The sequence below is a fragment of the Dioszegia hungarica genome (genome assembly GCF_025882075.1).
Source record: "Dioszegia hungarica strain PDD-24b-2 chromosome Unknown MKK02contig_8, whole genome shotgun sequence".
Lineage (NCBI taxonomy): Eukaryota > Fungi > Basidiomycota > Tremellomycetes > Tremellales > Bulleribasidiaceae > Dioszegia > Dioszegia hungarica.
Window position 1 is genome coordinate 3040277 of NW_026515770.1, and position 25295 is coordinate 3065571.

The following is a 25295-nucleotide window of genomic DNA, read 5'->3' on the forward strand; positions in this document are numbered from 1 at the left end:
ACGCGCGCATCCATCACAAGTGCAGGACAACGCGCAGCCGTGCATGCTCCAAAAGGTACAAGTACAACCCTCCTTCCTCTAAATCAATCCACCTACTCCGTCCCTTCCGCCTCCTCATCCTCTTCCTCCAAGGTCCACTCCTCCTCCTCGTCCTGCTCCAAGAACGCCAGACACCCCGGACTACACCCCTCCCACTTGATCGGGATCCCCGGCCACCTATGCACCTCTCTCCACTCAAACCGTTCCTCCGCCGCATGTATAAACAACCGCCGTTCAATCGGCTCATACTCGGCCTCTTCGTCCCGTATAAGATGCCGCGGAGAGGGACACGGGTTGAAGTATGGATTCTTGGCCGCGTCGTCCGGTTTGGACGCGCGATTGAGATCAGGAAACCGTTCCGCCGCGCCGGCGCGCGATTGGCTTGATCCGAGAGATGTCGAGCCCCGACCTGTCCGGGTTTGAGCGTCGAGATGGGTAGAGATGCTCCGTGCGGACTGGAGGACGCGGGCAATCTCTTCTTCCTTGAGAGCAGGGACGTGCGAGGTCATGGTAGCTGCGTCGAGTAAGGGGTGGGGACAGCCAGGCGCAGCTTCGTACTTGTCATGTTCGAGGAGAGGGGGAAGGCCGCTGGGTTGTCGAGGAGAGATGAGGACGTTGGTGCAGATGGAAACGAGGGTGGGGACGCGGGAATGGACATGGCGGACGAGAGGGCCGAGGGCGCCGCCGCCGACCGACGTGCCGTCTGGGTTAGGCGGAGGTGGAAGGAAGGGGTTGGGATTGAGGATGAGATTTTCGAGCTTGGTTAAGGATAGGATCGTGCTAGGGAGATATTTCTGCGGCTGTCAGCAGGGTTCAAGCACCTTCAACAGGTCCAATCCGAGAGAGACAGGAAGCAACATACAATCTTGTTACTTCCGATATTTAGCTCCTTTAGACATAGTAAAGCTCCGATAGCTGGAGGCAGAACCGTGAGCTGATTATGGGCTGACTAGTCAGCTGATATGTCTGCCATGTCAAAAGGACAAGACAGGTGACGTACCCAAGCCCAGGACCGTTAGATTTGATATTTCAAAGAGGGCACTGGGAAGACTGGGGAGATCAGCTGATGCTCGTCCTGATCCAACGGAGCGAGGCATACGTGGAGAGCTGGTTCTGCTGCAGCCAAATGACCGGCCCTTTTGAGCTCTCCACCGCATTCACCGGCGTTGTAGGCAGGACGGCGCGCGTATGACTCCTCCCAAACGTCCTCGGCGACCCCGCCAATCTCTGCCGAGGCGAGAACGCAGTCACGACCGGAGACGCGCTCGGTATTGGCGACATGACATCCCTATCCCTCTCTTCCCTGTCCGCATCCTCCGACGTCTCCGTAATAGTCGGCGAGTCAAGCAAGGCGGGATTCCCGCTTAGTCCACTAGGAACGCGCGCGAAGCTCGCCCGCGGCGCGCCGAGTGTAGAAGAGGAGGAAGACGCGTTCTTGAAGAACCCGCTAGATGCGGCAGGGGCAGAGATGGTCCGGGCGAACGGACGAGAGTCGGCGGATACGGTACGTATGAATGGCTTCGCGTCGGCGGAGAAGTGGTCTCTACCTGGAGATTGCGATGGGTGGGGGGGCAGGAGGGAGGGCGCGGGAGAGGTGGAAGATAGGATGCGAGGGGAGGATGTGAGGGCGGAAGGGCGCGGCGCGGGGAATGTGACGAGGTTTTGGAGGTCGGCTATTTTGGTGGAGAGACTGGTTAGGCCTTGTTTGCTGAGGACGTCAGTTCATGTTCCCTTGAGTCTCAATATGCCAAGGTATGCGTGAGCTCACCTCAAGTTGAGCTCAGGCTCCGCCTTATCTATACATTTCCGCAATTGCCCATCCATCCATTCATCGCTCCCATGCAAAACAGCCTCTGAGCTGACCGAGCTCGACCGCTCGTGTCGCGTCCATATTGGAGCAGGAAACGCCGTGGGCAGAGGCTCGCGATACTGACGCGCTTTGGACGAAGGTCGACCGAGACCGAGGGAGGACGTCGAGGCGGTCAGGGAGGGAATGTTGGGGTCGAGCGTCTGGAGGGTCGACGCGAAGAGAAGGGGGTCGGACGGGGCCGAGTCGAAGAGGTTCATAGGGCGCGAGGAGGCCGAGAAGGGGTCGACGGCCGGCATATTGGGCGAGCGTCTTCCCCGGCGGGCTACACTTCTGGCGCGTAAGGGCGGAGAAGGTGGGTGATAAGAGTCAAGCAGGAATTCCAAGAGCTCCCGAGGTATTTGTTTTGATTTGGGTTCAGGAACGTCACGGTAACGTAACGTTATATCAGCTGCTGGTTGCGCTGCCCAGGCCCCATGATGCATTGATGGCGTCTACATAGGGACATTAAAGACTATCAAGGACGGCGAGCCATAGTATTACAGACAGGAACGTGATTCATCTCGGGCTAAGATACGGTTTTGGTGGGAGACGAAGCAAGACAAGAACGGAAGACTTTTCGGACCTATCGATATCTGCCGTCTGAGCCGCACCGCCCTCTCCCCGCTTTTCCACGTGACACTTACGACTTGGAGTCGACGTAACGGTCGTCCTCGCCCCTGCGGACGGGGGAGCGCTCCCTTCCTCCGTAATCCTTCTCACGACGGGCCTCCCTCTCCCTGTCACGCTCGCGGTCACCCTGGTCATCGCCACGGTTGTCTCCACGCTCCCGTCCACCACGGTCCCCTCGGTCACCGCGATCGCCACGGCCTCCGCGGTCGTCACGGTCACGGTCACGACGGTCATCGCGGTCTCCGCGGTCTCCGCGGTCGCGAGGGACGTAGCGGTCATCTTGACGGCCACGGTCGTCGCGGCGGTCATCGTACCTGGGGCGACCATAGTCCCTGGGCGGTCCGCGGTCGTCGTAGCGAGGCCGGTCGTCCCTCTCCCTTCCGAGCGGGCCGGCGCGGTAGACAGGTACGCTTCCGTCCTGCCTCGTCAGCTCTGGCTCCTAGTCACAACCACAGCCGAAAGCTTACGTCGGGGACGATCTCGAGCTTGACGGGGGTGTTGTTGATGTCAACACCGGCGAGACGCGTAAGAGCCTCCTCGGCCTCGGTCAAGCTCCCGAACTCGATGATGCTATCAATCAGCACAAATATGCTGGTGCAAAACACGCGAAAAACCTACCCTTGACCTGGGTTGTTTCGGTCAACATCGGCAAAGACGACATTGTTGTTGCCAATACGTCCGTAATCCTTAAGGTCCTAAAGTGCCAAAGGCCGAGTTAAGCTATCGTCCTGATGCCGGATTGGGCCTGATCAAAGGGAGGAATATGAGTCGCCGCCGCCAGAAGGACCACCGCAACCAGAGAGGGGGATGGGAGACGCCTGTGACCTGTTCAGGGACGCTCGAGACTGCCGCCCAACTGCGCGCGCTCCTTTGTGCGACCTCCTTTGTTATGCTGGGATGCTGGGAAAGCCGAGACCGGTGAGAGGAATGAACCAAAGGGAGTTTATCGCACCTGCCAGCTGGTCGCTTGGGGGATACCAATGACGTTTACACGAACACCACGGCGACGTTCGGGGCGTGGAGCAAAGCCGCGGTCGCCTCCGGGAGGGCCACGACTGTATCGATCAGCGGCGAGCCGAAAAAAAGGCTCAAGTGGCGCGCTTACCCATCGTAAATGTCCCTCCGGCGGGTCTCGCGAGGGTGCTCAAGGATGATGCTGTCGAGTCAGGCCAAGAATTGACAGCAGAGTGCAGGCACTACTCACTCCTCGCCCTTGAACGATCGGCCGGCAAAATCACGGACAGCATCATCGGCGTCCTGCCTCGTCAGCTAAGAGTACCCTGTGACGGGTAGTTGGGACGCACGCGAGAGCTGCCGAACTCGAGGAAGGCAAAGGTTCCCATGAGACGGACGTCGTTGAGCTTGAAGCCCTTGAAGTGCTGATCGCTGTCAGTACGGGCCGATCGAACGCAGCTCCAGGACAAAACAATTTACGTCTTCGATATCTTCCCTGGCAACGCCTAGAATTTGGTCAGCTTCTGGGTCTTGCCTCTAGCTGGACCTGCTCTCACCTGGGGGCAGACGGCCCATGTATAGTCTTGAAGCCATTTTGTATGATGGGATAACAAGAGTAAAGTACAATGCAAGGATGGAGCTTTGCAAGTCAGGCTCGCCTCATTCCTCGCTGTGTGCCGAAGCGAGTTTATTCGATTTTATCCTAAACAATAATTGCGTCATTGACTGACCGAGCTTCAAGCTGTGTTGACACCTCCATCCATAATCGATCTTTGACGAAGCAGCTATGGCGAGCAAGTCCAGATGACAGACCGCTCTGTACATGATGGAGCTTCAGCAGCTCCGCTGAACCACCGCAATTCTAGAGAGGGCACTAGAAAGCGCGGCAGGAAGCCAGGTATCGTACAATACTTCAAAGAGGCGTACTCTCCCTCGAGACCGGACCCCTGGTTGAACAGGAAGTTTGCCGTAGGGTAAGCTAGTTGATCCTGGCGGCTCGGTAAGGATCCGTAGCTGACATCGTAGGCTACTCTTTGCCATAGCAGGATGGTGCTTCTACGTCGTCGTCGGCCGAGTGTGCATCCCGGTCTTCCGTGGGACATCGACTTCACGTTTCTCGGTGGCAACAGCAGGTGAGCTGACCTTCCTTATGGAATTGCCTGTCTCTAGGCTAATATGATAGCTGGTGTGCTTGCCGGATATGTTGTCATCTTCCTCTTCCTGGCATGGAGCTATATCAGGATCATCACCACTGGTCCAGGAAGAGCTATCGATGTAAGTCGTACATCGGATCACAGCAGGTCAGATCTCAAGCTGATTTTCAGCGTGTCGAGCAGACCGCCGCTCCGAACGAGAACCATACTCCTTTCCCTCAGCAACCCCTTCAGCCCCTTCCTGCGGGTGACCACCAATCGAATATGCTTCTAAACGGGATAGCACCTCAGCCGGGTCTACCATCAACGTACGATGGGGAGACAGCTCAACGCCGTACTTCAGACGAGGAAGAGGGTGGCGCAGCACGCGAAGTCTCCGAGTTCGCACCTGCCATCAACGCCCTACATACCGTCCTGTCCCGCCAAGATCCGCCCGACCACCACTCGTCCTCCGGCACGCTGACCTCGCAAACGCCCCAGCCGGTCGTTGCGGTGGGTGCGAAGAGGAAGATCCCGGAATGGCAGACTGTGGAACGGCCACTGCCGTATCTGCATCGTGGGCCGAGATGGTGTAGGTTCTGTCAGATCAACAAGCCGGACAGGACGCATCATTGTCGGCATTGCGGGACGTGCATTTTGCAATTTGACCGTAAGCTATGAAGATGTCTTCCGAACCGAGACTTCAGCTGATCGGATGAGATCATTGTCCCTGGATAGGCCAATGTGTCGGATGGGCGAATCACAAGGTTGGTCTGTTGCTCCCCGGTTCGGATTCCATGCTGACAATCAGTTCTTTATGACCTTCAATTTTTGGGCGATCATCTACTGGTTCTACCACCTCATCCTTCTTGTTGTCTACCTGACCCAAGCGGAAGTAGATGGCCAAGTCATCGGAGTCGTCGCACTGTCAGTCTGACTCCTTTTCCCCTGTGTGAATTCTGCTGACAATCAGGAGCGGCCTCTTTGGCATCTTCTGCTTCATGATGCTCCTCCAACACGCCTACCTCATCCTCACTGGCAAATCTACCGTCGAGTCCTTCTCTGGCCGAGACCAACAAGAGAGCGAGACTCGACACCTCAACGTCGTCTTTGGTTTCTGGTCACATCGGAAAGCAAAGAGTCTGGTCCGTAAGAAGTGGAAAGAGGACTTTGGGGGAACAGCAGTGGATGAGCGGTGGCAAGCAGGGAGCAGGATGGACATGTGGAATCGCGAGATGGGGGAGAAGTGGTACGGGTGGATCTGTGAGTTGACTCCTTCTGAGTGGAAGGCATGGCTGACGAGACAGTCCCGCTAGGCCGTCCCTTGGGAGACGGGATGCATTTCCCCTCGAATCCGAGATTTGGGCCGAACGGGGAGTGGCTGAAGAAGAAGGACTGGCCGAAAGGTGTGGAATGATCTTGTACTATCCGTTGTAGCCATATCTGCAGGACTATTATCTGTCTTCCATATCTTGCGAGCTGTAATGCCGTCAATTCCCGACTAGGCAAACGAATGCCCTTCAAATGCGGTTCAATTTTTCAAATGCAAAACGAATGCGCGACGAAACATCAACACCTCATTCCTTTGTGCGGAGATATCTCGGGATGACCGGACGACGTGCCTGCCTTTGGCGCCTCCTTTGTCGCTCAAAGCTCACTTTCTTCTTCTCTCCTTCATCCTTCCACCCACTTCCGGCCAGACCATGCTATACCCTGCATAGAGATACATCGTCACCATCTCCCGACGCTCACTTCTCCACTTATACCCCTCTCACTCCCGAAGGATCCCGACCATCAAGAACGACCGACTTTTTCAAGATTTCGCCGCGATGCGCTCGTACTTCCTTCTTCTTCCTCCGATACTTCCATACGTCTTCGCCGGGCAGCGCAGCGCACAGAATGACCTTCCTCAAGATGACGGCGAGACCGAGAGCTTTGCATACTCGGATAGAGGCGGCCGCAACCCAGGTGCTGGTCACCGGCTGGCCAGGAGAGCTGGAGAAGGAGGATCAGCCGAGCTCGGTATGTCGGATGGGCAGGATGTTGAGCAGACGAAGCTAATATACCAGATACCTTCCCTCAGCTGCAACATACGGACTGTCACTCTGGCGTTGCGGCGAGGATGAAGGACAAGTGCGGGTTCGAGGGATCTCGGGCGGCTGCGATGAACGAGGGAGAGAGGAGCGATGGTGAGCTTAGAAGCCTGGATGATTGGCCGCTTAGCTCACACTTCCAGTGGCGATATCCCTTACGATCTGCTCCATGTCCTCCGCGCTACAACCTATCCCATCCGAATGCGCCTCATGGACCGACGGTACCGGCGCACCGAAAGCGAAGGAAGGGGGACTGAGGTGGCTTCGGAGTAGTGGGCCGGCGGCTGCTGATCCCAAGGTATCGCGAGCTATGTGTCTGAGGTAAGCACTGCCTGTGCCCAGGTCTGTTATCATCTCGGAGACTGACTGACGGTACAGCGCGTTACATCGGAGCCCTCAAGATTGGACAGCATACAACAACTACCTGAGCGATGCGCGTAAGCTGCGTTCCGCGGTGACTGTTGGTCGGGTCCAGCTGATGCCTGCAGTGCAGCTCTGTCATGCCCTCAAGAGTCATCACGCAGAGAGTGAGCTTCCGCTGCGATAACATCTGTTGTCAACCTAGCTCACACTTTAGCAATTACGCATGAGCTATACCAGAACGCTACTCAACGCCAGCTTGAGCTCCTGGCGATCATCAAGGCAGCAGCGGCTGGTCTCGACGACCGAAGCGCCGAACACGCCGAGACGATAGCTTACCAGCTCATAGTGAGTTTTGTTCTTCTTTTCTTTCCCCACACAAAGCTGATAGTCGTAGAAAGCCGAAGAGACCGCCACATACATCAACGAGCTCGTTGAGAAGATCCAGCGAGGCTCTGACGATGCCAGCGCCGCAGTTAGCGAGGTCCGTTCGGCGCTTGGTGAATTTGTAATGAGCGGGACGGGGATCTGGCAGGAGGTCAGGGAGAAAGCTATGCGGAATGCGGATTTGGCAGTTGGGCAGATGGCGGCGGGGATGGAGGAAGCTAGGGGATTACTCGCACAGCAGGTGAGCTTCCCGGTTGCCAGATCGAGGGCTGCACGCCGTAGCTTACATGACAGCTTGCTGTGGATCTGGAGCTCATCACGGGACGAGTAAGTGATACCGTTCAGCTCACCGGGGATGAATACCGAGAGCTGATAAAGCAGTATGGATCCGCGATGGCTCTCCGGACCCACCGTGTAGAGGAGGAACTCGGGTTGTCTCTGGCGTCAGCGAAGGGCGGGATGGAAGTAGCGATGATGGAGATAGCGAGCCGTATGGTGAGTCCTCCCAGATCCCGTATTGAGTATAGCTGACTCATCAGAGAGACAATCAGCTTGCGCTGGAACAATGGGGCGATACGATGTCACTAGCTCAGATGGTGAGTGTCGTCGACAGCTGTCAGCCTGCTTGGCCGAAGCTGACCCCCAGAATCTCGCTGGGCTCTCTGACGATGCTCATGATCTTCGCCCGGTCTTGCATGCTTCCGCACAACAGGCGATGGCTATCCAGGTATGCTCTCAATTTCTTCGATTTTTGGATGTGCTGATGTGTAGGACACACATGCCAATCTGGCTCGCTCCATGCATGATACCGGTGCGCTCTCCGAAACCATATCTCAGAATCTCGCCTCTGCCTTGTCCGAGATCAACAGCACGCTCTCGGATGTACAGAAGTGGAGGAGCCAGGCGGGAAAGGCAAGCCCGTGGTGGCGACCACTGCCCGGCTTCTCCCTCTTCTCCTGTGAGCTTCCGAGCCCGACTGCTGCTCAGGGTATGACAAGCTGACCCGGTAGCCCCGGCACTTCTTGCCTCACCGAAGATGTCAGGCCTGATCTCGTCCGACAGCTTGAAGGCTCTGGCGTACACCGCCGACATTTCGCTCGCCTGGACGTGCGGGGTACTGTACTGGATCCTTTCTACCGCAGTAAGCTCAGTCAGCAGGACTGATGTCCGTTCCACATAGAGCTGACGCGGCATAGGTGTCATTGATCGCCTCGGTTCTCGTCATGGCCTGGCTATGCACCTCGAGTCTTGTCGCCGGACAGGTCAAGCGACTCTGGAAGCTGGCGAACGAGATGGTGGAGACTGGCGATGACGACGTCGAGAATGCAAGGTGAGCTTCGAATCTCCCTTGTTTCCGTTTGAGAAGGAGCAAGCTGACAGCCACAGCAGAGCAAAGCACACCCCTCGGACTCCCCCCACACGCCTCTCATCTATCGCGCCTCCCGCTTACGACTCTCCCGACATCAAGCCGTCCGCTGCCAACGCGCTCGACCTGGACCTTGATACGGTACAGGAGGATAGCCTGGAGAAGGTCAGGGATATCATGTTGAAGCGGTCGTATGGGAATTTGAGGCGCAGCATGGGGGAACGGAGAGGGCGAAGGGCAGTTTCAGCTCCTCCTATGTAGTAGCGGATGTATAGTAGACAAAGCACTAGAGCTTGTAGCTAGACTTGTGTAGCTAGACTTGTACCCAATCATGTATGTGACATAGCAATAGATCCATGCACCATGACACTAGTTACAACAGATGCTTCTCCCCTCAGTCCGCCATCCTCTATACAGGAATCTTCCCCTCATTCTTGGCAGACCATCATGGCATCGATCGAGTAGGATGTACAAGGCTCTCCTGCGGCTCAATCTGCGACTCTTGGCCTGTTGACTGGGTGCGAGAAACCGGTTGACTGTACGACTGGTATATCAGCGGAGCCTAGTACGAGTCAGAGCAGGGCGACATACCAGCGAATGCCGGGGAGGGAAGTATGTCTCCTGGAATGAGTGCGAGGCATTGGCACCACAGCTGGAGGCGGCGGAGCGAGGTTCTGAGACAGGTGACAGGTGGTCGAGTGAGAAATCGCCGGGCTCAGCTGAAGATGGGAAGTCACTGATAGGGGACCGCAACTGCCGAATCAGCCAACCCAGTCCCCCATCATTCAGCTCGGGAACTTACATATAGATCACCACTCGAGCCTGTCCCCCTTGACTGCCTTATGTCCCTCCGCCCAAGCTCAGTATACGTCCCAGAGGTCTGCGTACGCTGATCCGCTGACCCTGACGCTTCACGTCCTGCACTATCGGTCACTCGTGCGCCGTCTCTGCCAGACGAACTACCTCCCACTGCCGCCTTGTGCTGCTTCGTCGTGTGGCTGCTCTCGAGACGGTATTGCGCGGCGACGCCTCGTTCGTCGAGCAGCCGCCGAACCTTCCTGCGAGCGACAAGGGAGTAGAGGAGAGATTGGTAGTATAGGAGAGGGAGGGTGGCGAAGAGGATACGTTTCCAATCGACTGAGATGTCAGCTCGCTGCAGCCCGAGATCACCGCATTATGGAGTGCGGACAGCCGACAGGGAAAGGTAGCTCACTGATTGCTCCTCCACCAACACGGCTGGTCCCGATCGTCAAGACTGCGATTGCGATAGTAGGCGGTACCCTGCCATCAGCGTCGGCCTCTACCGCTAGCTCAATGGTCGAGAAGCAGATCGACAGCTCACATAGCTTCGCCCATGATTATCAGAATGCGAGAGACAATCCCTCTGTCACCTTCTGCCCCGAAGATGGAGTTCCTTGTACGAAGCAGGAGGTAGACCACTACGCAGTAAGCGAGGCCTTATCATTGACTCCAGATGAAACCTACGGGAACCACTGATGATGGCGTCGCTAGCGAAAGTGACCGCTCCATGCGCTCGGACCACTGCCGTTTGTCGCTCGAAGAATGATCGCATCGATGGTAGTGACTCGTGCGTGAGGATGGGGAAGGTGAAGCCAATAACGACCGTCCTGCTGATCAGCTCCCTTTCCTCTTCAGGACATACGCTAGCATCAAGGCAAAGGCGGAGAAGATCAGCACGGCCAGAGGGACAATGACGGTCCATCTCCTCCCAGAAAGCTGAGCACATCAGCTCCGACCGGACTTGAATACCGCCTGAGACTCACCCTCCAGATCCGATTCGAGTAGAACGTCATCGCGACCAGCGAGAAGATACCGCCCAGCAGCCTGTAGGCCGTATTGCACAGAGCGTCCGTACGCAACACACTGGGGATATCGCTCGTTGCGTGGACGACATAGAGCTGTAGCTGGAAGTGTCAGCGAATGACCAGATGGACAGACACCACGCGCAATCTTACCTGGAAGCACTGCATCCCGAAGGCTCCACTGAGGTCGTCAGTCGCGCTGTCCATATATCTGGTGTGAGATCAAACGTACCAAGCCAGAGCCGAGCCCAAGATGACCCCACCCCTAGTGAGTTGCGAGTCTGTGTTGCGGAAATGGGAGATGTACCGTCCAGTCGTGACGAGGACGACACACAAGATCATGCCTTGGGCGGCTACTGCAACAGCAACATAGATCTGGCAGATCAGCCAAAGCACTTGCCTAAGGCGGTGAGCAGTCTCACTCACGAGGACCTGATCTTGTTTCGTCCCTGATAGCTTCCACACCTCGGCGTTGAGGTCGAGCTCGGCTGGCTGGTCCATCAGGCCGCCTGGCTGTATTCTGGGTGAGTGAGAGAGATTTTGGGCAGCTCGACTTAGTCGGGCTTATTCCCGGCCCATGTGAGCTGCCTACACAAAGCCGGCGGGAGCCCAATGGTCGGATGGAGGCCATCTCGGGAGTAGAACACAGACTGTCGGTCGAAAGGAGGGCAATCGGGAGGGAGGGGGCTGATGAGGGTCCGAGGGTGTTGAAGTTTGGAAGGTAGAAGTACAAAAGCAGAATAAAGATGCATTGGACACGATCAGGTCTACTTATATAGTCCTGCTGGCGTCGCTGCGTCGCGACACCGACGCGACGACACGACGCCGACGAGTCGCTGGGACGTCGCTAGACGACGTCTCACGTCTCTATGTGCTATAGGATACTTGGGTGGCGGCGTTGCCTCGCCGCCACTCAGCGCCGTCAGTCCGACACTAATGTAAAGTGTCCGGACACCCGGACAGACAATTCTGTCCGGCCCGTACAGTGACTATCCCGGATATTCACCTAGCGCTATCTCAGATCTAGTCGGCGCCGGCGCGGCGCCGCGACGCCGTGACGTCGCTGCGACGTCGCAAGGACATCCAGCGACGTCCTCCTGTTCTGAGATCTGTCGGCGCAGTCGCCCAGCGACGCGCCGCTATGCTCCTACAGCCAACACTCCCCCTCGTGACCATATGCTCTTGTCCTGGGTCAGGGGTATAAATACCGCCCTGATGCCCGCCCCTGGGTGTCTCAAACTTGTTACCCACTTGTCCTGAATATACCAAGCCACACACCCAACACCCACACACCATGTCCAACCAATCCTCCAGCAACCCTGATCACGCCGGTGTCCCTTTCCCTGACTGGTACAACGATGCCATCCATGCTGAGATCGCGGAGTTCGTGAGTCGTCCGCCTTTGATTGATTGACTGGTGCTGACGTCCAGCTTGCCAGCTTCGACGAGCTTGAGCAGCCGCGCCCTGCTTCTCCCCAGCCGGACACGCCGGGCCTCACTTACGCCCAGTACGCTCGTATGCTCTCGGACGTCCATGGTTCGCGGTTCAACTCGCCCGTCCCCATTCCTTGGGACAACGGTACGGTCTCCCCTTCGCAGATCTTTGCGCCACCCCCGAGCGAGGTCTCGACTTTCTCGGGGATCTCCGGCTTGACCACGTCATCCGGTACCACCCTCGGCTCCGGATCTTCGGTCTCCTCCGATGGATCGGATGCCTCGTCTATGGCGTCATTCCTTTCCTTCGGTTCGGTGGTAGAACCAGCTCCAGGTGGCGGTGGACTCCGACTTGACGAGCGCCCAAGCGAGGATGACGATATGACCCTCGCAGTCAGACGTGGAGGCGAGGAGGAGGTTGTAGGTATTGTGGGCGCGAGAGTATGTCCCGTCCAGGGTGAGGAGAGGCCGAGAGTGGTGGAAGAATGTCCGCGCCGGCGATGGGGAGACAAAGAGGCCCAATATCGCCACGTCCTCTTCATCGTCATCGCCACTGTCCCCATCCTCTGAGTCCCTGCCGTCCCCACCCTGCCCAGCTCCATCTCTACGCTCCCGATACCCATCCAGAGGCTTGTCCGTCTGGAGATCCAGATGAGCCTGCGGATCCCGCTGGGCTAGCAGGTCCATATAGGCGGGGAGACGACGGAAGTCGGCGCAGTGGTTGGCCGCGTTGTCCCCCCTAATCTCCTGTACCGCGCGCGAGACGGCCTGGCGGCTCAGATCGTCGATGGTGGAAGCGCGGAGGGGACCGATGAGACCTTTGGCGGAGGCTTCGGCGAGAGGGGTGCCTTTGTTGAGTCGTGTGGCCTGCATGTGTCAGCTATATCAAAGCCAATAGTTGCGTTATTGACTCACCTCGGCGAGAATGAAGCCCCTTTGTCTCGCTCCAAGTCGCGCGGGAACGCCGTGAGGAGAGCAAGTGTGTTCGTCGATGAGAGTTTGAACGATACACCCGCCCGACGCCCCGTGCGACTTGAGGTAGACACGATATTTACAACCGTCCTCCTTCTTGAGCGCGCACGAAAGTATCCGCGATCCCGTCGGCGCCTTCTCCGCCTTGACGGACGCCTTGCGCTGAGCAAGAGAGTGGTGGGTGATGGCGATTTTGGCAGTGTCGAAAGAGCCGAAGGTCTGCTTGGCGTAGAGGACAGTGGTAGGGGCAAATGAGGTAGCGGGGGCGAAGGTTGGTTGATTACTGCGACGCGTCAGAATGGGCCACAATAGTCCTTAATGCGCGAGACTACCTACTCTGACATGATGAGAGACGGCGGTAGGGCTAGTAATAGTGCTTGGCTGGCTGATGTTGTTGCTACGTGGGTATAGAAGCGGAAAGTGGAGAGGTGAAGGAGCGGAGAGGAGAGGATCAAAACAAATACAACGCGTCGCGGGGCCGGCACACTGCCGGCATGATAACAAGCCGAAACTATCCGGCTTCGTCCTTTAGGCATCCTTTAGGCCGGACTTCGTCTTTTAGACAGTGGCGGAAAGGCTTCGTCTTTTACGGACAAATACATTTCGGTCTTCGTCTTTTAAACATATGCTCCCCACGAGGCCTCTCTTGCCTCTTACGTCCCTTCCAACGCGGGCTCGTCCACCTCGTCGGACTCTACTGTGGTTCCCGTCGTCATCCACCCGGTGGCGACTCGCGGAACCCTTTCCTCTCCCCACTCGGTCAAGTCTTCCGAGTCGGGTGTTACCCGTAACACCGTAAGTCCTGCGTCATCCTACATCACTCGTAATGATGCTGACCAAGACAGAAGGTCCGTCACCTCCGAGTCGCCAAGATCAAGGCTACCGGTACCATCATGGTTCCGCCTTGCGTCCGGTGCCTCGCCAACGGTACCCCGTGCTACTGGTCTCCTGATTTCGCCGGCTGCGCCGAGTGCACGGCTCACGCTCGGCTCTGCTCGTTCGGGAGCCACAAGAGGCGTCGGACCGGCTATAGTCCGATCTGGGTGAGTCCTTTCGTAATTGTGGGATCGTTCCAGCTAATAATAGCAGAACCCTCCTTCTTCCTCGGTCGGCTCTACCTTTGCCACCGAGAGCGTGGTCTCATCCGGCGCCCACTGCACTGGCCACGGTCTCCGCCTGTCCATCCAGGCATTCCGCGGTCAGGTTACCGCTCAGCACCACGCACAGATGCTCTTCTGTGACCGCATGGATGCTCTTGCCGTTGAGCTGATCCAGAACAAAGTCTGATCGCCTCTGGCTCTCTGGCCTATTCCTCCTCTTGTACCAGTATAGCTATGGAATAGTAACTACTTTAATATATATGCTCTGTGAATGACTTGGCCCGAAAACTACCTATACTACCTTAGCAATACAAAATTACTTGAAGCAATACAAAATGGACTATAGCAAATCTAATTTGAACCCGCTAATCAAAACTCAACGTTTCTGAGTGGCGCCCTTAGATTTCGCCACATCTGCCGTAATTTTCGCCACCTTCTCACCGCCCTTCGTACTCATCTGAAGCTGCTCGACCAGCCATGAGTGCCTCGGGCCAGATAGAGCCTTGGTAAAGATGTCGGCCAGTTGATCCTCTGTCTTCGTGTAGACGAGGGTAATCGTACCATCCTCTATCATCTCTCGGACGATATGGTGTCTGATATCGATGTGCTTGGTTCGCGCATGTGTTGTCGGGTTTTTGGCAAGGAACATTGCTCCCTGATTGTCACAGTGGACAACAGTAGCCTTGCGCTGGTCAAACTTAAGCTCGCTGAACAAAGTTCTGAGCCACGCTGCTTCCCGAGCTGCCTCCGATAGCGCGATATACTCCGCATGAAGCGTTGAAGATGCAACCGTCTGTTGCCTCCGAGAACTCCAGGCTATCAAGGAGCCGTTGATGGTGAAGCAGAATCCAGTGGTGGATCGTCTAGTGTCCAGACATCCTCCCCAATCCGCATCGACCCATCCCTCCAGTACGATCTTGTCCCCATGCATACCGCCGAGCGTCAATCCCACCTCTTTCGTATTTCCCAAATACGACACCACTCGCAGTGCTTGCTGCCAGTGACCCTTGGTGGGTGTAGAGCTGTACCTTGACAGGTAGTTTACAGCATATGCAACGTCAGGTCGGGTGCTACCCGCGATCCACATTAGGCTGCCGACGATCTGCTGATACGGCGTGAGCGGCGAAGCTTCCGAGCTGAGGTTATCGGTGGTATGTGCCATCGGTGTGGCAAACTCGCGCGAGGTCGATGAGGGGAATCGAGCGAGTAGGGTATCGATGTAACCAGGCTGCGTGACTGAGATCAGTCTGCGCTGCCTATCACGTGTCACCTTCATCCCGAGGATAGAAGTGACCTTCTCGGTATCTGTGATCGTCCAACGACGACGAAGGTCCGCGAGGGTGTTGTCGATTGTCGCGCGCTTACGTGCGGCAAGACAGAAGTCATCTACGTATAGTAGAAGCAGGATGGGCCCCTGTGCATCATCCCGGAAGTACAGGCCCCACTCCGACTGAAGTCTCTTGAACCCGAGGCTCTTGAGGACCTTTCCAGCCTCTTCCCACCAGCACTGCGCAGCTTGCTTCAAGCCATAAAGTGCCCCCTCGACCTTCACACAGTTGTGACCTCCCGGTACCTTGTACCCAGGGGGTATCTCCATATAAATCTCCTCCTTGATCTTGCCATTAAGATATGCGCCTTCGACGTCTGCCTGGTGTATCTCCCAGTCCAGCCCCGCCGCGATCGTGAGGAGTAGACGCAGACTGACTAGCCTGCTTACCGGTGCGTACGTCTCGGCAAAGTCAACTCCTGGCTGTTGAGAAAAACCTCTAGCAACCAGCCTTGCCTTACGCTTCGTGATCACACCATCAGCATCTCGCTTGGTGGTGAAAATCCAGCGACATGTGATCGCCTTTCTGCCCTGCGGGAGTTTCGATGGTCGAAACACCTTCTTTGCTCGCAGGTTATCCAGCTCTTTATCTATAGCTGGCTGCCAGAGCTTCACGTTATCCGCAGATGTCGCCTGCTGATACGTCGTAGGGTCTTGTCCGGTTGACGCAGTCGTCAAACCGAGAGCCGACTCGGATGCCAGATAAGCATTCCGTGTGTCGCTTCCGTACCATCTCTCATCATCAGGATGAGCAGTGGTTACCTTCTTCCGCTGGCCTCTGCCAAGCGGCTCTGACTGAGGTGGAGGCGCCTGAGATTCGGCTGAAAGCTGATAATGCTTCCACCGCTGATATAGCCCTCTCTCCTCATCTGTCAGATCCAAGCGCCTTTGGTTCCGCGCTTTAAGCTCGTTGATCAAGCTTTCGGTGACGATGATGCCGGTCTTGTCGATATACCGTTGAGTCGCCTCATCGTAACCAGGTCGAGTGGGAGCTTTAACCCGCTCGAAGCTGATAGGAATTCGAGTGGGCTGCGGAGGTTGGAACACCTGATCACTGACATCCGATAATGGATCGTCAAGATTTGGAGGTGTGTTATCTCCCCCTGAAGCCTCATCTACCTCATTCCCATCTAGATCCACATCCAGATCCGCATTTAGCTCATCTCCCTCATTCCCGCCATCTTCCCCAGTATCCATATTTCCGACATGTACAGTATTCTCCTCCTCATTCGATAGTGAAATGGGAGTACTGCCTACAACCCCAGTGTATTCCTTGACGTCGCGAGATCTCATAATCTCGTTCGTGGCTTCTACAAGCACGATCCAGCCGCTCACGTCTGGGTCTTGACCCAAGATTCTACACCTCATGGCATTTTCAATGTCGAATGTATTCTTTCGTCGGATATGGGATGGGATTTGGACATAATTTACTTGTCCGAACCGTCGAACCGAATTTAAGTTCGGGCGGCGAATGGTGAGCGCCTCCCACACCGTCTCATCGGTGTCTGGGACGACTGTGGTCTTGTTGTGTATGACGACGAAGTACTGGGCAGCATAGTCCCAGTAAGCGTGACCGAGGTCGGATCCACCTAGCATAGATCGGATCCCGTCCTTGATTGTACGTATAGTACGCTCAGCTTTGCCGTTTGATTCCGGCGTGTACTTGGGAGTGACCTGGTGGGCAATCCCTTCTTCTCGATACCAGGTTAGAGCCTCATCGCTCTGAAACACTGTATCTCCATCCGATCGCACTACCCGGACATAGTTTCCGAATTGTCTCCCCCAATGCGCAGCAGTGTCACGCAGGACATTAAAAGCCTCGCTTTTCTGCTTGGTCGGAACCACTGTAATTGCGTCCGAGTGATCGTCAATGATCACGACCAACCAGCGATTCTGACGTCGGGAGGGGTCGAATGGACCCGCGATGTCAATGTGTAGGAGCAGACCTTGCTCCCCCGGATGCTTTGGCTCGCCGTCCTTTGGCGGCCTGACTGCTTTCCAACTATGACACGCTGGGCAGTCCGACGATCGAAAATTATCGTCCTTGAGCTGCTCCCAGGTATACTGGAGCTGATTCGCCTTGGCGAGCTCAAGTAGCTTGGTACGACCGATGTGACCAAGCCGTCTATGCTCCTCCTCGAGCTTAGACCTTGTCAACTCGCATGTGGGGCTGGAAATCGCCAGCGCGTCATGCCTCATGCGATAGGGCGGAATGTACCAATGGTTGTTTAGGCGCGCGAACGTAAGCCGCCTGTGACCCTTGAACAAGGATCCCATGGTCTCCGACATGGTGATTCGCCACCCTTTTGACGTCGCTGAACTGACTGACAGCAGATTCAGCCGAGCACTCGGTACAAGGTATACTGGGAATAGAATCGCAATTTGACCGTTGTCAAGTTCGATGGTAGCTTGACCGAATTCCCTCGCCGTCATAGATCCGTTCGATGACGCGGTACCGAAGTCGATAGGAGGATTACATCTCCTGATATTGGAGAGCAAGTTGCGATAGGGAGTCAGGTGGTTTGTGGCTCCGCTATCCACCAGCCAACCTTGTGCGCTTGGTGACTCCGTTTCCTCTGTGTAGGCCGCTAACTGGGCTTCGACAGGCTGTGGTGTCCCACTCTGCGTGGAATCATCTGTGGGTAGAGTCGGCGTCTCAACCGCCTGTTCACTGGTATTACCCTTGTTGTAATACTCCTCATCCCACATCCACTTTCGGTTCCCGGACGGGACCGACCTTGTAACCACCATCGCGTGATGCTGGTTATCATAGTTCTCCGACGAACTATCCGGACTGCGATTATCGCCTTTGTCCTTACCACCACCGTCATTCTTCTTCTTTGGAGAACGACAGTCCCTGGCGAAATGACCTTTCTTGTCACAATTCCAGCAGACCTTGTCTTTCTTGTCCTGCTGGCCGCCTTGACCTTTATTAGGTCCCTTCTGATCACCTTTAGCTCCTCCTTTGCCCCCTTTGGGCGTTCCATTCTTCCCTTTCCCACCTTTCTGCACGAAGAAAGCAGAATTGCTGGAATTCTTGGCGGTTCTGCGCCGCCGGTCGATCTCCTCGTTGTACAGCTTAAGCATCGTTGGCCATGCTGTCAATTCAGTGAGGAGGGGAGAGCTTAAGCCCCAGACGGTCCTGAGACCCTCGAGCTGTTGCGGCAATGTGTCTGCGAACATCTGCGCGCGCTGTGCCGGTGTGATCGGGTTACCGGCCTCTACTGAGCGAAGGACGATACTGTTGAAGTGCTCAAGATGCTCCTCCATGCCCTTCGGGCTAGTATCGGTGAGCATGATCATCGATAGATCACGCCTGATCGCCGCCCTGTTCTCGGCGGTGTTGATGGGGTGGATTGCGTGCAGCATATCCCACATCTCCTTCGCTGACTGTAGATCCTTGATGTCTACTAGGATGCCTGCCGAGACTGTCCCGCGCAGCGCACCTTGCATCTGACCTTCCTTCTTTGCCCACTCCTGCCACTCCTTCATGGTTACCCCACCTACGAACACTGTAGGTGGTACAGTTCCAGCCCTGAGCAAACGCCTAGTCTGCTCAAATTCGGCTGCACGATAATTCTGTTCAAGAAGATCGTGGTCTGCTCTGGCCTGTTGCAGCAACTGCTGCCCAGCTGCGATCGCAGCTTCCGATTGATCAGCCGTACCTGTAGTCGAATCGTTCTGTCCAAGCGTCCCTGGATTGAACACTGGCCGACCAGCGGCCAGTATGGGGGTGATGTCGATAAGGCCGGGCTCGGTCAAAGTGCCATCAAGAATACCACTACACCCTGTCGAAAGGGCATAGGTCTCGAAGGCCAAGCGCCAGGTAGAGAACTGTGAGGTGCTCACCAGCTTGGATATAGCTGATAGCAACGTCTTGTCTGACTTAGACTGAGACATGTTGAAGCGAGTTAAGACAGCGATGCTATGTCGTGATAGCCTAGTGGTATGGTATCAGACTTCTAATCTGTTGAAGTTTGGAAGGTAGAAGTACAAAAGCAGAATAAAGATGCATTGGACACGATCAGGTCTACTTATATAGTCCTGCTGGCGTCGCTGCGTCGCGACACCGACGCGACGACACGACGCCGACGAGTCGCTGGGACGTCGCTAGACGACGTCTCACGTCTCTATGTGCTATAGGATACTTGGGTGGCGGCGTTGCCTCGCCGCCACTCAGCGCCGTCAGTCCGACACTAATGTAAAGTGTCCGGACACCCGGACAGACAATTCTGTCCGGCCCGTACAGTGACTATCCCGGATATTCACCTAGCGCTATCTCAGATCTAGTCGGCGCCGGCGCGGCGCCGCGACGCCGTGACGTCGCTGCGACGTCGCAAGGACATCCAGCGACGTCCTCCTGTTCTGAGATCTGTCGGCGCAGTCGCCCAGCGACGCGCCGCTATGCTCCTACAGCCAACAGAGGGCCCCGCCAGTGTGTGCGCCCAGGAACGGAATGGGCTGATCCTGTCGCCCGGTTCTTGTAAGGTTCTGCATGGACGCCGGGCTCAACTGAGCTTGTTGGTCACCAAGCTCAAGGTCAGCGTTGTCAGGTTATACCAGCTATACTCGGCATCGCGGTCAAGCCGGGGATGATGGATCGAGGTAAGATCAAACGCTGCACATAAGCCGGGGATGATGGATCGAGGTAAGATCAAACGCTGCACATGGACGATCCTTTGAGCGGTGAGTCAGGCACCCGAACAGCCGAAATCCGAAGCGCCAGATCTGCCAGAGCGCCAGACCTACGATCGACCCGGCTGAGGCTGTCGAGACCCATCACATGTCAAGCATGCTGATTCACTGATGCGCGCTTTGAGATGCAATAAACGGATGACCTACCGGCCTGTGTACATAGCTCCTACCGCGACTTGTTCAGAACTCATATGGCGGTATGCGACATATGGCAGCCGTACGCCTCATCCAAGGCATCCAACCAACTGCTTCTACTGCAACGACAAGACCGAGAAGACGCTCGCGCCGGGTCGCGGGCTTTTAGAAAGGATCTCAAAATGGGAGTCCGATAGACAGCAGTGAGGGGAGAGTAGGGAGGTATAGGTATTGCGGCGACAGGCTTCTGAGCGTCAGTAATAACAAAGGGCTTTATGAGGAAACAGACTCACTCCAAAACTTGCCCTCGCGAGACATTGAGCGTGGAAAGTGGCTGATGCAAGAAGCTCAGTACACTGATATAGTCAGCCTTGCTCTTATCATATGCCAGTAACAGCTCACCTCCACAGGCAGCGCATGCTGATATTCTGCTGATCTCTTTGCCCTCCTTGCTGCTAGCTCCTGAGACCTCGCCGACATCCTTCTCTGGCTTGGCCACCGCCGTAGTCTCTGCTGCAGTCTTGGCTTCCGGCTCCGCCGTATGGAAAGAGAGACGTTTGGTCCCATCGCCCCCACTGGCAGCCCGGAAGCCTCGCGCGGACAGAGTGTAAAGTGTCCGGATTGCGTCTGGCATGATGGGATCTACCGCGGCCGAGCCGCCGACCAGTCGGGCGCGGAGGAACTCGTCGATAGTCTTGAACCATGGCTCGTCGCCTTGGACGTAAAAGACGTGCGCGATGTATAGATGGTCCGGGTCGCTGACGTGGGGAAAGGTCAACTCATCCAGTCGACCGTGGTAATTGACGGATGATAACCGAGGCCAGAGTTCCTTCAGGATGGAGGTGAGCCGGTTCGGGCGGGAGCCGACTGTGGGCGTTGGGCTCAACTCGGTGGCGTACCTGAAGCATATCGTTGTTGGGTCCGCCAATCGCGCCAGGTTCCGCGCAGAGTTGGAAAGCGTCGCCTTGCTTTCCGAGTACATGGACCGTGTCCACGCTACGCCAAAGCTAACGCCGACCGCCCGCTCGAAAAGCGGTCCCGCCGTCCATTCCTCCTCGTCGGGATTAATGCGCCAATTCCCCATCATCTCGCCGAACGCCTTGTCCGCCGGCAGGTCCAGCGTGATCCTCTTGGTCTGCGTGAAGACAGGCCGACGAAGAAAGCTGGGACCGATGAGGAGGGACATGGCGTGGTTGGAGGTGATGTGGATTTCTCGGTATAGGATGGGGAACGCCGCTTCCGAGCATAGTTTGGACGTCCGCGCGAAGGCCGCGAGGGAGCTCTGGGGTATGTGAAGGGAGATATGAGAGATGATGTCGATGGGGAGGTCGTCGAAAGGGGAGAAGGGGGGGCGGGCTTCCGAAGGATGGCTGTTATTGTGAAGGCGAGCGGACCGGCGCAGCTTCGGCATCGTGGGAGATAGGAGGGATTGACCGAGTCTATCTATGGATGTGAGCCTGTAGCGGGGCGTAAAGAGTGTGACTTTGGGTCAATATATGTGTTGCAGTATTCACCTGACCGCTTGCTGGGAATCGACGATAGTCTAGCAATAAATTCGCTACAGAAAAACAAGTGACAAGCGACAAATACTGTGTCGTCCGACAAGCAACAAATACTGTGTCGTTCGACAAGCGACAAATACTGTGTCGCCCGACAAGTGACAAATATTGTGTCGTCCGACAAGCGACAAGTACTGTGTCGTCCGACAGCTTCCGCGTCGCGCGACGCGCGACTTGCGTACTTGCGTACTTGTCGTCGCCAAATTGCGACAAAGTCGGCGACTGAGCGTCAATTGAACACCGCCAAGTTTTGTGATCTGGACAGACTTCACATCGCCAGAAGTCGACGCGACAGCTTTTTCCTGCCCTGTCCCGTTCTGTCCATGTCTGCAACGGGCCCGAATGTGTCCGAATTCAGTGTGTCCAGAGTGGACTTCGTTATTAAGTTTTCAAGAGCAGACTGGGGATGCATAGGGCTTGACTACTGCTCCTTATATAGTGCTGACTGGGGTCCTAGCTACTGGCTATCTACTTGAGTCGCTACGAGTCGCGACGAGTCGCTACGAGTCGCTACGAGTCGCTACTCAGTCGCTACTGGTCGCGACCGGTCGCTACCGGTCGCTACCAGTCGCTATCGGTCGCTACCGATAGCTACCGGTCGCCGCGAGTAGATACGAGTATATACCGGTCGCTACCGGTCTATACGGGTCGCGACCGAGTTCCGAGTCGCGACCGGTCGCGACTCCTCCACTGTCCCAATGGATGGGAGTAACGCGACGCCTTGTTTGTTTACGCTCTACCGTGGACCCATTCAAGCCAACACTCCCTTTTCAAGGCCTTATGCTCCCTCTGAGATATATATGTCACGCTGCTTTCCCCCTTGGTCTGTCAACAACTCATCTACCATCTCCAACCTGCACGCCATGTCTGACTTCAGCATCAACAACATGCCTACTGAGCAAGCTCAGCCTCTCGACTTTTCCTCGTCCGGCTCGTCCGGACCGGATCGGAGGACACCGATGATCTGATTACGTAATTGTTTATTCGACGCGTCCCGCGCGTTCCGCGCTGACTTTCAGGCATCATCTTTGGTTACCACTACCCTGATCCTTATCCTCCCGCATGGATCAACGATAACCCCTTCGCTCCTATCGATCCGGTCCTCAACGCTCCCGCCGGACCGGTCGTCACCCACAGCAACAACTACGATGAGGTGGATGATATGAACATCCCCGGCTTCGGTCTCTCACCCGACTTCAAGTGGGAGGCCCTCGGCAAGTTCATCCAGGAAGCCGCCTCGGTCAACCCTCGCTTCCTCGGCGGCGTCGCTCCCTCCGTCGTCTCTTCGGACACGGAATCTACCGCAATCCCTCCTCTCGTTCCTGCGCCCACGCTCCCGGCCGTCTTCAAGGCCAAGGGCACCTACTCCGGCCCGTACTCGGTTCATGACTCGAGCGAGTCTGGCTCGGAGCGGTCACTCAAGCTGGTGGTTGCGCGGCAGCAGAGCAAGGCCAAGATTGTATGTTCTTTTGTGTGAAAGTGACGATGGGATAGCGCTGATCATCAGTCCCGCGAGAACCGCGCCGACCGTCTTCAGGCCGATGGTACGCTCCGGAGCCCCGGGTGCATCCATTGCCAGCGGGGCGGCAAGGAGTGCAAGATGCTGGGTGGCAATGTCAATTGTGGGGAGTGTACCAGGAATGGTTCGGTGTGTTCCTTCAACCGGTGCAAGAAGCGCAAGGTCGGTGCCGATGGTGGTGATGGGAGGGTGAGTCTTCCCATTCGACTCAGTCTGAAGTTTCTCCCTTTGGTGCGAGCATCGCTGACGTATAGATGCCGCCGCCCCCTCCCCCTCCATCTTCCGCCAGCTCGGCTATCCTCTCTTCTGCTGGCTCCGACGCCGGATCCTCTACCGGCTCGGACGTCCTCTTTATCGCCAAACCCATGTCCCTTCAGGACTTCCTTTTCATCACCGCCGAGATGATGGAGACCTCCAAGGCTCGGTACCTTCACGACCAGGCCAACCTCGCTCGTCTCAGCGACAACATCAAGTACGCGATCGACGCCCAGGTCGGTCACGCTGTGGCTTAGCCATCTTTTCTCTCTCTTTTTGTTGTTTTTCTTTGTTCCACTCGGGTTTTCTGGAAAGTTCTGTCTACTTGTATATACCTTGCTACTCGTATACCGTATGAATATTGTGACTGATCTATTCTACACTTACTATCTACTCTAACTCTACTTACTACAAGATCTTGGGAGCTAATCTAACCGATCCTCCTACTTTGTAGCCTTGAGCTGAGTCCGTGCGCCGATGACATCACTTCTCTTCCTCTCCGTTCCGCTCATCCCGAGCAGCTTGAGCAAGTATAGGTGCCTTGGCCCTGCAAGTGCCTTTGTGAATATATCCGCCAGCTGATCCTCTGTCTTGGTATACAGCAAGGATATCGCCTTGTCCTCGAGCATCTGACGAATCACGTGGTGTCGGATATCGATGTGCTTGGTCCGAGCGTGAGTCGTCGGGTTCTTTGCAAGGAACATGGCCCCCTGATTGTCACAGTGTATTACTGTCGCCTCCTTCTGGGCGAACCCGAGCTCTCCGAGCATGGACCGCAGCCAAGCTGCTTCCTTAGCTGCCTCGGATAGGGCGATGTACTCAGCATGCAGAGTCGATGACGCGACTGTCTGCTGCCGGCGCGAGCTCCAGGCGACGATTGAGCCATTGATGGTGAAGACATAGCCCGTCGTGGACTTCCGAGTGTCTAGGCATCCACCCCAATCCGCATCTACCCATCCTTCCAGCTTGACGATGCTCGCAGCACGTCCGCCAAGCTTCAATCCCATATCCCTTGTGCTGCCCAGGTATGACACTACCCGCAGCGCCTGCTGCTAGTGTCCTTCTGTCGGCTTTGAGCTATACCTGGACAAGTAGTTGACCGCATAGGCAATGTCCGGTCGAGTACTGCCAGCTATCCACATCAAGCTGCCGATCACCTGCTGATAGGGCGTAAGGGCGAAAGCTTCTGAGCTGAGATTGTCGGTGGTAAAGGGGAGAGGTGTGGCAAATTCCCGTGTGGTGGACAAGGGGAATCTGGCCAGTAGGGTATCGATATACCCAGGCTGGGTAAGCCTGATGATGTGTCCGGACCGCTCTCGGTCTACTTTCATCCCGAGGATGGACGTGACGACGCTGGTATCGGTGAGGGTCCAGTGACGCCTCAGATCCGCCAACAGGGTGGTGATGGTTGAGCGTTTGGGCGAGATGATCACGTAGTCATCCACGTACAGCAAGCAGACGCAGGGGTTCGCGCCGCCCCTATAGTACAGTCCCCACTCGCTCTCCAATCTCTGGAATCCGAGCTTCTTCATAACTCGTCCGACCTCTTCCCACCAGCACTGAGCTGCTTGCTTCAAGCCGTAGAGTGCTCCGTCTATCTTGACACAATTCTGCCCCTGAGATACCTTGTATCCAGGCGGCACTTCCATATAGATCTCTTCCTTG

At 56.2% G+C, this 25295-nt stretch overlaps 8 protein-coding genes across 8 annotated transcripts; 4 read left to right on the forward strand and 4 right to left on the reverse strand.

Moving 5' to 3' along the window:
• Nucleotides 1–92: 92 nt before the first annotated feature.
• MKK02DRAFT_44886 (uncharacterized protein) lies at nt 93–2145 on the reverse strand (the record flags this gene model as incomplete). Its single annotated transcript, XM_053093131.1, has 5 exons — nt 93–833; nt 902–984; nt 1040–1089; nt 1139–1747; nt 1808–2145. 5 exons carry the CDS (start codon nt 2143–2145, stop codon nt 93–95), a joined length of 1821 nt encoding a protein of 606 aa, XP_052945960.1.
• Nucleotides 2146–2528: 383 nt separating this feature from the next.
• On the reverse strand, nt 2529–4066 carry MKK02DRAFT_44887 (uncharacterized protein; the record flags this gene model as incomplete). The annotated part of the gene is made up of 9 exons (XM_053093132.1): nt 2529–2936; nt 2986–3088; nt 3137–3213; nt 3471–3573; nt 3624–3674; nt 3723–3775; nt 3823–3897; nt 3953–3978; nt 4030–4066. 9 exons carry the CDS (start codon nt 4064–4066, stop codon nt 2529–2531), a joined length of 933 nt encoding a protein of 310 aa, XP_052945961.1.
• Nucleotides 4067–4276: 210 nt separating this feature from the next.
• MKK02DRAFT_44888 (putative vacuole protein) lies at nt 4277–6022 on the forward strand (the record flags this gene model as incomplete). Its single annotated transcript, XM_053093133.1, has 8 exons — nt 4277–4446; nt 4499–4605; nt 4656–4747; nt 4798–5275; nt 5326–5372; nt 5417–5532; nt 5579–5868; nt 5913–6022. The coding sequence occupies 8 exons, from the start codon at nt 4277–4279 to the stop codon at nt 6020–6022; spliced, it is 1410 nt and encodes a 469-aa protein (XP_052945962.1).
• Nucleotides 6023–6504: 482 nt separating this feature from the next.
• On the forward strand, nt 6505–9072 carry MKK02DRAFT_44889 (uncharacterized protein; the record flags this gene model as incomplete). Its single annotated transcript, XM_053093134.1, has 15 exons — nt 6505–6627; nt 6689–6794; nt 6842–7019; nt 7077–7135; nt 7187–7225; nt 7276–7406; nt 7456–7686; nt 7740–7772; nt 7827–7940; nt 7985–8041; nt 8092–8172; nt 8217–8403; nt 8456–8586; nt 8642–8775; nt 8832–9072. 15 exons carry the CDS (start codon nt 6505–6507, stop codon nt 9070–9072), a joined length of 1845 nt encoding a protein of 614 aa, XP_052945963.1.
• A 548-nt stretch (nt 9073–9620) lies between these two features.
• On the reverse strand, nt 9621–11135 carry MKK02DRAFT_44890 (uncharacterized protein; the record flags this gene model as incomplete). Its single annotated transcript, XM_053093135.1, has 10 exons — nt 9621–9646; nt 9700–9948; nt 10025–10092; nt 10154–10250; nt 10297–10439; nt 10475–10548; nt 10596–10736; nt 10788–10815; nt 10867–11009; nt 11061–11135. 10 exons carry the CDS (start codon nt 11133–11135, stop codon nt 9621–9623), a joined length of 1044 nt encoding a protein of 347 aa, XP_052945964.1.
• A 793-nt stretch (nt 11136–11928) lies between these two features.
• Nucleotides 11929–14327, forward strand: MKK02DRAFT_33436 (uncharacterized protein; the record flags this gene model as incomplete). The annotated part of the gene is made up of 6 exons (XM_053088715.1): nt 11929–12021; nt 12066–12326; nt 13273–13311; nt 13680–13835; nt 13886–14083; nt 14130–14327. The coding sequence occupies 6 exons, from the start codon at nt 11929–11931 to the stop codon at nt 14325–14327; spliced, it is 945 nt and encodes a 314-aa protein (XP_052945965.1).
• A 6259-nt stretch (nt 14328–20586) lies between these two features.
• MKK02DRAFT_33438 (uncharacterized protein) lies at nt 20587–21708 on the reverse strand (the record flags this gene model as incomplete). Its single annotated transcript, XM_053088716.1, has 1 exon — nt 20587–21708. The coding sequence occupies one exon, from the start codon at nt 21706–21708 to the stop codon at nt 20587–20589; it is 1122 nt and encodes a 373-aa protein (XP_052945966.1).
• A 928-nt stretch (nt 21709–22636) lies between these two features.
• On the forward strand, nt 22637–23887 carry MKK02DRAFT_33439 (uncharacterized protein; the record flags this gene model as incomplete). Its single annotated transcript, XM_053088717.1, has 4 exons — nt 22637–22679; nt 22876–23315; nt 23364–23564; nt 23630–23887. 4 exons carry the CDS (start codon nt 22637–22639, stop codon nt 23885–23887), a joined length of 942 nt encoding a protein of 313 aa, XP_052945967.1.
• Between the last annotated feature and the right edge of the window lie 1408 nt (nt 23888–25295).